Source organism: Moschus berezovskii, chromosome 20, assembly GCF_049115385.1.
Source record: "Moschus berezovskii isolate FMDL1 chromosome 20, NW_MosBer_1.0, whole genome shotgun sequence".
Classification (NCBI taxonomy): domain Eukaryota; kingdom Metazoa; phylum Chordata; class Mammalia; order Artiodactyla; family Moschidae; genus Moschus; species Moschus berezovskii.
Window position 1 is genome coordinate 33,664,489 of NC_142479.1, and position 12,858 is coordinate 33,677,346.

A 12,858-nucleotide genomic window follows, 5' to 3' on the forward strand; every position below is an offset into this window, starting at 1 on the left:
TCTTCTCTTTCCAGAACTTTCCTTTTTATATTCATTTAATTCCTATCCTTGTACTATTATCCACTTTATTTGGATAAACCTATGCGGTCTTGGTTGATAACTTCCATGTCTTTAATAATCACGGATGTAGCTTCTTTTCTTAAAAAGCAGAGACATTACTTTGCCAACAAAGGTCTGTCTAGTCAAGGCTATGGTTTTTCCATATGGTCATGTATGGATGTGAGAGTTGGACTGTGAAGAAAGCTGATCGCCAAAGAATTGATGCTTTTGAACTGTGGTGTTGGAGAAGACTCTTGAGAGTCCCTTGTACTGCAAGGAGATCCAACCAGTCCATTCTAAAGGAGATCAATCCTGGGTGTTCATTGGAAGGACTGATGCTAAAGCTGAAACTGCAATACTTTGGCCACCTCATGCGACAAGTTGACTCACTGGAAAAGACTCTGATGCTGGGAAAGGTTGGGGGCAGGAGGAGAAGGGGACGACAGAGAGTGAGATGGCTGGATGGCATCACCGACTCTGTGGACATGAGTTTGAGTGTACTCCGGGAGTTGGTGATGGACAGGGAGGCCTGGCGTGCTGTGATTCATGGGGTCGCGGAGAGTCGGACATGACTGAGTGACTGAAATGAACTGACTGACTGTAGCTTCTTTTCACAGCAAATCAGTCATCTTGGAAAATGGATATGGTTTTAGGAAGTAAACAAAAAACTCAAGCAAGGGTTCCAGAAAACCTGCTGCTGCTGCTAAGTTGCTTCAGTCGTGCCTGACTCTGTGGGACCCCATAGACGGCAGCCCACCAGGCTCCCCGTCCCTGGGATTCTCCAGGCAAGAACATTGGAGTGGGTTGCCATTTCTTTCTCCAATGCATGAAAGTGAAAAGTGAACGTGAAGTCACTCAGTTGTGTCTGACTCTTAGCGACCCCGTGGACTGCAGCCCACCAGGCCCCTCCGTCCATGGGATTTTCCAGGCAAGAGTACTGGAGTGGGTTGCCATTGCCTTCTCTGATTCTGGTCTAGCACCCTTTAAAAAATCAGGGAGGAGAGGGGGTACCTGTTAGGTCAATAGATACACATATGCACACATAAAAATTCACATTTCTATAAACATGCCAGGCAAATATTTACTTATCATTGTGTAAATATGCAGATATGTGCCCTCAAACAGATAGCCCTGATGAAACAATGTTAATAACTAATGTTGCAGACTTTATAAAACACCTTCCCATGCATTCTCTTCATTTAACAGCTCTACAAATAGAATTTGTCTTAATATTAAATAGCTTTCATGCAGTCAGTGATTTGTAGGCAAGGCGCCATGCTAAGTGCCTTAAATGCATTCTCTCTTTTAGTCTGCAGAACATCCTATGATATAAGGACTTATTTAGTCCATTATACCGGATGTAATGGCAACCCACTCCAGTACTCTTGCCTGGAGAATCCCATGGACAGAGGAGCCTGGCGGGCTACAGTCCACGAGGTCGCAAAGAGTCGGACACGACTGAGCAACTTCACTTCACTTCACCGGATGTAAACACCTAGGCTCAAAGCCCTTAGGCAATTTGCCAAGGTCACTCAGCTGGTAAGTAAGGAGACAATACTTCCACATTCTCAAACTGCCTTCGCAGTCTGCGGCACACTCCCCATTTCACCTACAGGGGGCGCCCTCACCCTTCAAGAGCTGAGTGTGCAAGCCAGGGAAGAACCCTCCTTTCTTTTCATCCTGGAACTCCTTTTGAAAAGCAGGACTTGATGGTCATTTTTATCATGTTACAAGAGAATACAAACCTGAGGCTGAAGCAAGGTGGAAGCACTGTCCAGGCTTGTCTGTCAGAAAATTATAATAATATGCAAACACTACCAATTGTGGAACACCTTCTAATTGCCAGAAACTGCCTGATGAATGAAGGTTAATACAGCCATCCTGAGGTGGAGCCACCTGTGTCAGAGGTGAACCCCTCCCCCCCCTCCCCCCCCCCCCCCCCCGCCACAGCTTTAGAGAGGTTAAGTGGGCACACATGTATTAAGTGCAGAACAAAGCCTGGATCCCAGGACAGCCTGGCTCTTTCCTTTCTGCTGTCAGACCATGGTACTGCCTCTCCCTGACAGGGTATGCTCAGTGGGCAGGCCTGGGGTCAGGGCCCCACATTTTGCTCCTGGTGGGGCCCCAAGAGCCCACCGCCCCAGAGTCCAAGACTTTTCATGATCTGTGACTTGGCCACCCGCCCTGTGAAATGTGGAGCCCTGGGGTCTGTGGGCCTGGGGACCGGATGCCAAGTGTGTCAGCCAGGGTCTCGCTTGCAGGAAGCAAAGACACCTGTAATTAGGACGATGAGCTTCATCTCAAGTGCTCTGGGGACCCCTCACTCCTCCCCGGGAGACTATGGGCATCTCTCCAGCTTCTGTGGGGTCCCCCATTCTGAGCTGTGTAACTCCCCCTGCCCCCAACTCTCCAAGGAGACCAGCAAGCCCTCAGGCTTTCCCTGTCACCTCTGGTCCTCACGGCAGCGAGCAGCACCAGCGATATGAGCCCAGTCAGTGAGGCTCAATATGAGTGAGGCTGGACATGAGCTCGGGGTGCTCATCTTAGAGACAGAGCAGCTGTCCAGACTTCTCAAGGGGGCCAGCTGTCCCTCCCACTTCTGCAGCACCCTTGGCCCAAGGCCCCACTTTCCTGGATTCCAAATCCGCCCCTCATCACAGAGGCAGAGTCCACACTCCCACTCTTCCCCGGGAGCCTCATCTGCCCATTGCTTGGGGTACCTGTGGGATTTACTGACGCCCCCCCCCCCCCAGTCCTTCCCTGAGACTGGCCCACAGTCTTCTCACTGCCACCCTCTCTGTGGCTCATGGCAGACAGCAGTTCTGACCACATCCTCAGCCTCCCAGTCTCGCTCCTCATCTCCAGATAACGTCCTCTCCCGCAGGGCCCCTCACAGTGCTCAGTCACACCTGGCCTCTTGCAGGAACCAATGTCTCCTAGTACCTACCTGTGGGTTTCAGGCCAGGGGCCCATCATTCCAGGGTGAGGTCCCAAGCCTCTCGGGGCCTTCCCACCACCCTGGGTTCCTGGGCCCCGTGGAGTTCTGCTAGCAGACAGAGACGACAGCTTCTCCTTTTTATTTGGCTGCCTCTGATGGCCTCCCCCAGACCACAGACTTGGGGCATCAGCACAGGGAGGGAGAGGGGACCCACGCTGTGTCATCAGACCCCATCAGGTGTCACCCATACTCCCACATAACCCCCCACTTTGTCCAAAGGTCTTCATTTCTCCTAAAAAGAAATTGTTTTTGTAAAGCAAGAGACAATAGGACTCAGAGGCACCGAGATGCAAAAGTCACTTTCCAAGGAGAGTTCAAGTCCAAAGGTAAGAGCCCAGAAGAATCCGTGTCCTGGCTGGGTTCGCGGGGTTCTAGGAGGTGCGGCCCAGTCTCTAGAGTTCTTGCCACCAACAAAGCGCCAAAGCGCCTCCTTTCCCTGTCAGGCTTCAGCCCATTCAGTTTTGCCAGGGATGGCTTTCTAATCTCCTTGTTCTCTGGTCATCCTGCCGTTGGCCCCTTTCCAGCCCTTCAGTGCGCTCGGTGCCCGGTCAGGAGTGTTGGTGGCCCAGCCCGGGGCCCGCTCGCAGGAGGCCCCGCGGCCAGGCCGAGGGAGCCCCGAGACTTCGGCGCCAGCTTCCAGGGGAGGCCTGGGCCCAGCCCGGCAGGGCCTCGGCCACCGCCCGGGGCCGTCCCAGGGGCGCGTGCGGGTGGCACGAGGCGCAGCGCGGCGCGAAAGGCCCGGCGGGCGGCGGCGGCGGCGGCGAGCTGGAGCCCAGGTTCCCCGCGTGCCCGGTGCGCGCGGCCTGCCCATGGCACTCCTGGTGCCCGCAGGGCCAGCGGGGCACGGGGCTGGCGCGCAGCACGAGGGAGAGCGCGGCGATGCGGTGGATGGCCCTGCGCAGCGTGGCGATCTTGGAGAGCCTCTTGCCGCCCAGGTCGTGGCGCAGCGCGCGGCGCAGCGCGTTGAAGGCCTCGTTGTAATCCAGGATGCGCCTGCGCTCGCGCACGTTGGCGGCCATGCGCCGCGCCTTGGAGCGCACGGGCCGGCTGCGCTTTCTACTCCCGGCCACCTCCTCCGCCTCGCCCAGGCCTCGGGGGCCGCCGTTCTCTCTCAGCACCCCAAAATCCCTCCCTGCCTCCAAGCAAGAGTTCCCCAAGTCCTGAGGAGAGCCCTCAGCCCCCTTCAGGCCCCTGAGGCCTGGTCCTGGCGCACCTCTGTGCATGGCCTCCTCCCGGGCCTCGCTGCCCCGGATCCGGCTCCCAAGGCTAACAGCCCACCTTCTGAGCGCGCACTCCTGCAGCCTGGACACTCCGGGACAGGCCCTCTCTAGCTGGGGCTTTATGGCACCACGTGGCTCTCCGCCCTCCTCATCCATCCATCTCCCTCCTCCCGCTTTATGACCTGCCTCCAGGTAGGTTGGTGAGGGAGGAACCCAGAGGGAGGAAGCATGCAGATTCTTGTAGGAAGGGGCCAGGCGGGCAGCGGGACCTGCCCAGGGCAGTGCTCCAGCCAAGGGGAGACCTGGCCCGGCTTCACTCCAGGGCCTCTCTGGGGTGGCTGGGGTCCACATTCTGCTCCCTGAGTGCCAAATCTGGCCTGCGGGCAGGAGAGCTGATAGGCACCCAGAAGGGGCCCAGTGGTAGTTGAGTGTGTTTAAAGAACCCTGCAAGTTTTGTCAAGGCCTGTGGGCAACCACAGGGCTATCACAGAGGGCAGTATGACTGTTCCAGCAGGACCCATAAGGGAGGGGGCAAATCAGAGACCACAGAGCCCTGCAGTTAAGATGGACCGGGAGTTTCTGGCTCTTTCAGCTCCCAGAGTGAGGCTGGCTAGAATTCTGGGTTTGGGTTTTGCTTGGGCCTTATTCACCCTCTAGGTTTCCCAAGAGGTGCTAGTGATAAAGAATCTGCGTGCAGTGCAGGAGACCCATTTGATCAAACTCAAAATGCAGTTTGAGCCCTGAATCAGGAAGATCCCCTGGAGGAGGGTATGGCAACCCACTCCAGTATTCTTGCCTGGAGAATCACATGGACAGAGGAGCCTGGCAGGCTACAGTCCACAAAGACTGAAGGAACTGAAGCGACCTTAGCACAGCACACACACACCCACCCCTTACGTCTCTTTAGCTGTCTCTTTTGCAGGCAGAGCTGAGCTGAGTGCTAACTCAGAGGGTAATGGAGATTGTCTTGTGGTCCACTGGCTCCCCTTGTGGTACCCACCAGGGGCATCTTTTGGAGTCCAAAGTCATTGAGTAGCTCTGTCTCAGGACATAGTACTGCTGTGTTACGAACTCAGTTAACCCACCCCCACCTCCAGGGATTTAAAATTTACATAGGGTGTCAGAAAAAGAATAATGCTTAAGCCTCGAGAAAGACCCCGCCGCCACCACCACCACCACCCAATGGAATTTCAGGCATCCACAAGTAAGTTATATGGAGCACCAAGGTCAGTCTCATTCCCATTCACAATCCAGATGCCTCCAAATTGCCAAAACTGTGGTATCAGCTGGGATGGGTATGGAGTTCACACCCATCTTGCCAAAGAGCAGACCAATAACCCTGTTATTTCAAACTATGACTTGCTCCTTGGAGAAGAATAAGGCTGTTCTTTTGTTTTATTTTCTGTGTTGCCTACTAGTCTCTAAGTGCCCTAAGGACATTGTATTTCTGGGGCTCTGTTCCCCAAACCTGAAGTGTCTGTGACATTTAAAAGTGAATGAAAGCAGCTCAAACTGGATGTTTTGTCCTCGAGATTCAGTCGTCTCCCATTGTTCTCAAGACACACGTACAATCATAGGGAAATGCAGACGTCAAGCAGGATTCGGCCCTAAGCATGGCCACAGGTGTCATGGGTGCATCCAGGGTCTCATGGGTCTCAGTGTGGGAGGCAGGGAAAAAGGTCAAAGCCCAGACAGAATGGTTCCCGAGTGTCACAGTCCACAGCCACCTCTGCTCCCACCCAATCCTGTGTCCCTTAGCCCCCCAAGGCCACTCTAGAGAGAGCTGAACCACTTTTCCTGCTCATCGGTCTTGCCTAGCCCCTCAGAAAAGCCTGGGCCCTGGGCTCAAAGGCAGACACATCAGGAAGCAGCAGGTGGACCTTTCAGTCCCAGAAGAGCCAGGGAGGGGTGGTTTGTTGGCGAGGCGGGGAGACTTTCCTCCCCAACCACCCCCAGCCAATGGCTCCTTCCAAAACGTCCCCCCTCAAGGGCACAGTTGGACATACAAATGTGTACTATAGACAGGCATGGTACTAAGTGTATTTTTTAACATACATTATCTTAGTCTCATAGCAATCCTATACAGATGGCTCTATTATTATAATAATACCCATTTTACAGACTGGAAACTGAGACTCTGAGAATGTGAAGTTATTTGCCTCAAGTCAAAGGACTAAGTTGCCACCAAGCTAGGATTTCAAATCAGCCAGTGTGGTTCCTATTTGGAGACCAAGCTTTTATCCCCTCTGGGCTGGTACCTGCATTCTGGGCTTCCCAACCAGCAGCCCCCACTGACCACCTGTTGGTGATAGAGGCCTTGCCTCTGCCCTTTGAAACAAGTCATTAAGATAGTCAAATAGTTTCAACCACTTGTGAAAAATAAAAAGCGCTTGACTGATACAGAGAAAAGTGGGAAGGGGGAAAGGGAGGGAGGAACCTCCAAATGAAGAGAGACAAGCAGGGAAAAAGTAGAGAATATGGGCTGGAAGCTAGGAGCAATCCAGAGCGCCCGGCTTTGCCTACCTCCTCGACTGAGATTCGCTGCCTGGGATCTCCTTGGCTAATTCTAACTCTGCCCCAGCTGAACTGATGGCTGCTGGACCCCAGGGGGAGCACCAGAGAGCTGAAGTGACAGGCCAGTGACTACCTGCCAACCTGACCCCAGACTGCAGGTGAACCAGGGGAGTCAGGAGTAGCCTGAGGGGACCCAAGAACAGCCCATAGCCACCTTCATGCAGGTGCTGGAAAGGCTTCTGTCTCCCGGAGTTCTGGATGCAGTTCAGTGGCCTGCAGTTGGTCACCAGCCTCCACTGCTTGCGAATCTTTCCTCCTCTGGGAAGCCTGCCCTGAACCCTTCACTTCTGTGCATTACGCCATCTTAGAATTTAGCAGAACATGTTGTCCATTTTTCCCTTCCTATTTACTTTTTTTAATTCCCTGATGGCTCAGACTGTAAAGAATCTGCTTGCAATGCAGAAGACCCGGGTTCAGTCCTGGGTCAGGAAGATCCCCTGGAGAAGGGAATGTCTACCCACTCCAGTATTGGAGCCTAGAGAATCCCATGGACAGAGAAGCTAGGCTGGCTATAGTCCATGGGGTCACAGAGAGTCAGACACAATTGAGCAACTAACACATTCACATTTTTCACTTCTTTTCATTGCACTTTTTTCCCCTCTTATTTATTTTTTAAATTAAGTTTTTATTGAAGTATAGTTGATTTACAATGTGTTTCAGGTGTACAGCATAGTTATTCAGATATATACACACACACACACTTTCAGATTCTTTTCTCTCATAGGTTATTATAAGATATTGAGTATAGTTCCTTCTGCTATACAATAGGTCTTTGTTGGTTATCTCCATATTGTACTTTTATGTTCATGTTGCATCTGTATCCAGGTGACTTCTGTATTCCCAGTTCCTAGCACACTGCCTGGTACAGGGTAGGTCCAAAGAAATAATTGCTGAATGTTGAATAAATGGTGCCTCCCTCATATTAAGATATTCGCAAAACTCTGGAAATTTCACACTGGTCTGATCAAACAAGCTCTGTATTCAAATCCAGTGGACATTTATTAAACATGTACCAAATACCAGGCCCAGTGCTATAGATTGTCACATGTGTTGACAGCCACGAACATATGCATTAAATATACAGAAGCTCTGTATTAAAATAGAGGGACATAATCCATGCAGCCAAAAAGAAATGCCTAGGAATCCTCCACCCACCTCAGGGAAATTTGGAAGTTATCAAAGCTGTGTTCTCAAATGTGGCTGTAATGGCAGCAGCAGTCTAACTTCTGGGACCTCACCCCACATCTACTGAATACAAAATTCTGTGTTAAAAGCAAAGTGGTTCAAATGCTCAGAAATATATATATGTGTATTCACTCTTTCAGAATCTGGTCCAGTGATTATTCAATTTTACTTTGCTTAAGGAGGACTGATTTCAGGATTGTATACATAATACCTTATTTAAGGTTAAGTCTTTTTCAGAGATAATTTTGACTACACACAATTTGCTTCTTGCCCATTAGCCTTAGAGGATACTTTGGATGGAGGGGAAAAAAAAAAACAACACACAACTCATGGCAATAGACAGCTGTGGGGCTTAAACATAACAAAATAGTCACAGAAAATCAGCAAGGGAAAAAATGAGATGGAACCACAAATTTCTCTGCTGGCCCCTACCATGAACCCTCAAATCCATAGGAAAGGGAGGAAAATGTCCCAAGGGCTCAAGATGTCTGATGCTCGGAGCGGGGCTGCCCTTGCACCCCTTCGCTAAAACAGTTCTGGCTTCTCCTTCCCGCGTGTCCTCCTCCTCCAGGCCGGCTCACCGCTCCCGACCCTTTCCCTGCACACTCTGGGCTCCAAATGAGTAATTCTGAGGTCACACTCCCCGGACAAGTGGTCGGGGCTCGCCAAGAGAGGCGCCCCCGCCCCACTCGGCCGCCTTCCCACGAATCCCGGGAATCCGAGTGGACTCGGCGTGGCGATCCCCGGCTGGGACCCCCGGGGCGTGCAGCTCGCAGGGGGCTCGAGCCGACTTCAAAGGCGGGCGGCGGGGCAGGCATTTCCGCGGCACCTGCGGCGGCGGCCGGCCCTCCTTCCGCGCGCCCGGGATCCGCCCCCGCCGGGAGCGCCGCTCTCCCCGCCCCGCCGCCGGGAGGCGGGGCCGCGGCCGTGATTTAGGGCCGGGCGATTCCGCTGGCGGCCGCCAAGGTGCCAATTACTGCTCGGCCGGGCCTGGATTTCAGAAATTCCTGCTCTTCCCCTGAAAGTTCCGGCGTCGCTCCCCCGAGGGAAGACACGACTCCCACGTTGCAGAGGAAACCGGGATCCTGGGACGGGCTGTGCGGAGAAACCGAGCCCAGGGGGCTCCCGGGAGCCCCGTCATCCCCGGAGAGCTGGGCTCTGGAAAGGCCGGCAGCCTCCATTCTTTCCCAGGCCGGGGCCCTCAGCGGTTCAACTTAGAGATAAACTTGGCTTGGGGCGCATTTGGAATCCGGCGGATTTGGGCTCAGTTTCAGGCTCTACCCCTTCATTCAACAAAGAAATGGGTTGATATCTTCCTAGTCTAATTACCGGTGCAGCGTAGTGAATGAAACAGAAAACACCTCCTTTGAACAGTGTGGAGGAGAGATCTATCGCGAATCCTTAACTGTAGGGACTTCCCTGGTGGTCCAGTGGTTAAGACTCCGCGCTTCCAATGCAGGGGACCCAGGTTCAATCACTGGTCAAGGAACTGGATCCTGCATGCCACAGCTAAGACTTGGAGCTGTCAAATTAAAAAAAAGTGGGGGGGATATCTCATAGTTACTGGGGGGAAAATGAGGCTGCTATAAGGATCCAGAGGAGAGAGGAGGGGCCTGAGCTATGCAGGTGGTTGTGAGAGACGCGGGCTGGTATCCACACTTGTTTGGAAAGTAGAATTGGCACATGGGGGTGGCCAACTGGGTGTTAAGGATGGTGAAAGTGTTACCATTTCCATACCCTTCAAGAATCTGAGGCCTGAGATTTTTGAGCAGCCCCTAGTGATGGGTTCTCTGAAGAGTAAGGTCCAACTTTGGATGTAAGGAAGGAAAGAGAGCGGATGACATTCTGGTCAATTCTTCGCCGGGGCTGGGAGACCTGGGTCACTTGGGACTTGCAGTGGATAGTTTTGTTACCATGGTTTGCTCTGCAGCACTAGTTTCTGTTGTTGTTTTGTTTGTTAATTTTTTAAAAAACATTTATTTATTTTGGCTGTGCCAGTTCTTAGTTGTGGAATGCGGGATCTTTGATCTTCGCTGTGGCATGAGAACTCTTAGTTGCGGCATGTGAGATCTAGTTCCCTGACCAGGGATGGAACCTGGACCCCCTGCCTTGGGAACAGGGAGTCTTAACCACTGGATCAGCAGGGAAATCCCTGAAGCATTTGAACAGTCTGTGGGGAGGGACACCTCCATGGGGGCAGAACTTGGGTGGGAAAGACTCCTGGCAGCTAGAACAGGCAGGAATCCAGGTACTTGACACCTTGACTTGAATGTGGAGCAGGGGTCCCAAAGAAACAGGCTCCTGGGAAGAAATTGCCTGTACTGGGCCAGTAGGCTCCAGTGTCCTGTGGGGGCATCCACAGGAGGTTACTAGCTAGGCTTTGGATCCAGCCACCCAGTTTCCTGTAATTCTGATGAGTTTCCCAAACTTAATCCCATTAAACTTTCCACTGATCCTGTGCGCTATCTCAGAGCTGCCCAATAACTTCCTTTTCCGCTTAAGTGAACCAAGTTGAGTTTTATTGTTTACAAGCAAAATCCTGATAACCTAGAGCAGAGAGTAAGTAACTGCTCTGTTGCTTCTCTCTTACTCCTAAATCAATCACTGTACCTACCTTGAGACCTGCGGTAGATAACAACCTCTCTGAGCCTCAGTTTCCTCAGTCATAAAATGGATTGGTAGTGTTTTGTTAGTCACTCAGTGGTGTCTGACTCTTTGTGACCTCGTGGACCATAGTGGCCCACCAGGCTCCTCTGTCCATGGGATTCTCCAGGCAAGAATACTGGAGTGGGTTGCTATTCCTTTCTTCAGGGGATCTTCCCAACCCGGGGAGTGAACCTAGGTCTCCCACATCGTGGACAGATTCTTTACCGTCTGAACCACCAGGGAAGCGAATGAATTGGTAACTGCCTCATAACTGGAAGGCCCAAAGTGCAATGTCTGGCATATAGTTGGAACGTCATAATATTTAGTTACTGTTTCTATTATTATCCTTTTTCTGGCAGACTTAGCCCCTCCCAAGAGTTCTTTTTTCCAAGTTTATGCAGTGATATGGTCCTCTTCCTGGCCCCTACTCCCAGCCCACAGAGTAACATCCCCCAGTCAACCACCTTCCGACAGTATGTTCCTGCTTGGCCTAAAGCTAGAATATTTATTGGCCCTTCACCTACTTCACCTCTGCTGTGCCTCAAACAATAAACAGCAGAATGGATGTTTGGGCTCTGGAATAAGACCATCACTTAATAACTGTATAGCGTTGGGTAACATACTTCATCAACCCCTCTAGCCTCAATTTCCTTATCTGTAAAATGGGGATATATAGTAATACTGCTTCATCTGATTTGTTGTGAGGATTAAATAAAACAATATATTAGACTCTCATAACAGGTCTCAGCTCCTCTAAGGTGCTCTATGAATAGTAACTTTCTCCTGCTGCTGCAACTCTGCTCCCTTCCCCCAGGCAGTCTGGCACTGCAGCTGTAAATCATCCAGAATCCAAGAGCATCCTCCTCCCTCCCACCCCAGCACCAAACTCCTCATCACCTCCACCCACTAATGACTTGGTGATTGGCTTCTCATTAAAGCAATGACAGAGAGGCCTCTGTGCTTTTAGCTGGGTTCTAATCGTAGATGGCCCCAGGGTCAGTTGGGGGTAAAGTAGAAATTCTGGGCTTGGTTTGTGGAGAGCTCTGTCTTCTGTCTCCCCCGGGCCGGCGGCGGGCCAGCAGACAAGGCAGTCACTGCCCTGGCCTGGAATTCTCAGGACAGGGCACCGCTGTTGTGGGGAGGGAAACAGGGCTCCTACCCAGGGTCTGGAAGCTGACAGCTGTGTGTGGTCTGCCTTCCTGAGATTCAGTTTTCTCATTTGTCAAGTGGGAATAAATGATAATACCTGCCTGGTAGGGTAGGTGTGAAGGTAGAAATAAATCAAATGTAAATTTCTAAAACTATGTAGGGGTGCATAAATGGCAGCCATTGTTATTGTTGTTGCGATTGCTTTATTATTGAATTTTTAAAAGTTGGAACCCAAGTGCCAGTTTTTCCAGCTCCATTTGATAAATAGTTTATTCTGTCTCCAGTGATTTGTAATGCCACATCTCTATAATGCTACCTCCAGCCATCTCTGTTTAATGCCTGTCTGATCTGGCAATTGCTTGGCCTTATTGTTTATTTCCAGAGTCATCTTGATGTTCTTGGCTCATTATACTTTCAAGGGAATTTCAGAATCCCTTTGTTTAATGTAATCATTCATGTGGTTATTCTTCTGTGACTCTTTCATATCTCTTCTGTGTATATTTCTTTCTCAGGGTGGCTTCCCTCATGGTGGCACAGTGACTGCAAGAGTTCTAGGAATCACATACTACTCCGTTGTGCACAAGGGGAAGAGATTTATCCCTCAAATCCTGACCCATTAGAAACTGAAATAATAAATGCTCATTGTTATTTTAAGCCAACATGTGGGGGTTTTTTAAGCATGTTTCTTCTTTTATTTTTATTTGTTTATTTGGCTGCACTGGGTCTTAGTTTTGGCACTCAGGATCTTCGATCTTTGTTGCAGCACACAGGATCTTTAGTTGCAGCATGAGGATCTAGTTCCCGTGACCAGGGTCCTCTGCATTGAGAACTGCAAGTCTTAGCCACTGGACCATCAGGGAGGTCCCTAAGCCAGTGCGTTTTGAGGTAATTTGTCACGCAGCTGTAGATAATGAATGCAGCAGTTAACATTTCCCAGCCTTTCCTGCAGTTGGCTGGATTCTGTTAATATGAACAGAAATGGTGTGTGTCACTCCCAGGCCTGTTCATAGTAACTTCCCATGTGCAGGCCCCACACGCCTTCCCTTT

The 12,858-nt window shown here is 51.2% G+C and overlaps 1 protein-coding gene across 1 annotated transcript; it reads right to left on the minus strand.

The window, feature by feature from the left end:
- Positions 1–3,585: 3,585 nt before the first annotated feature.
- On the minus strand, positions 3,586–4,260 carry BHLHA9 (basic helix-loop-helix family member a9). Its single transcript, XM_055396045.2, has one exon. It carries the CDS (start codon positions 4,258–4,260, stop codon positions 3,586–3,588), a length of 675 nt encoding a protein of 224 aa, XP_055252020.2.
- Between the last annotated feature and the right edge of the window lie 8,598 nt (positions 4,261–12,858).

Coding starts and splice junctions, on each gene's coding strand:
- BHLHA9 (XM_055396045.2), bottom strand. CDS start 4,260: ATGCACAGAGGTGCGCCAGGACCAGGCCTCAGGGGCCTGAAGGGGGCT.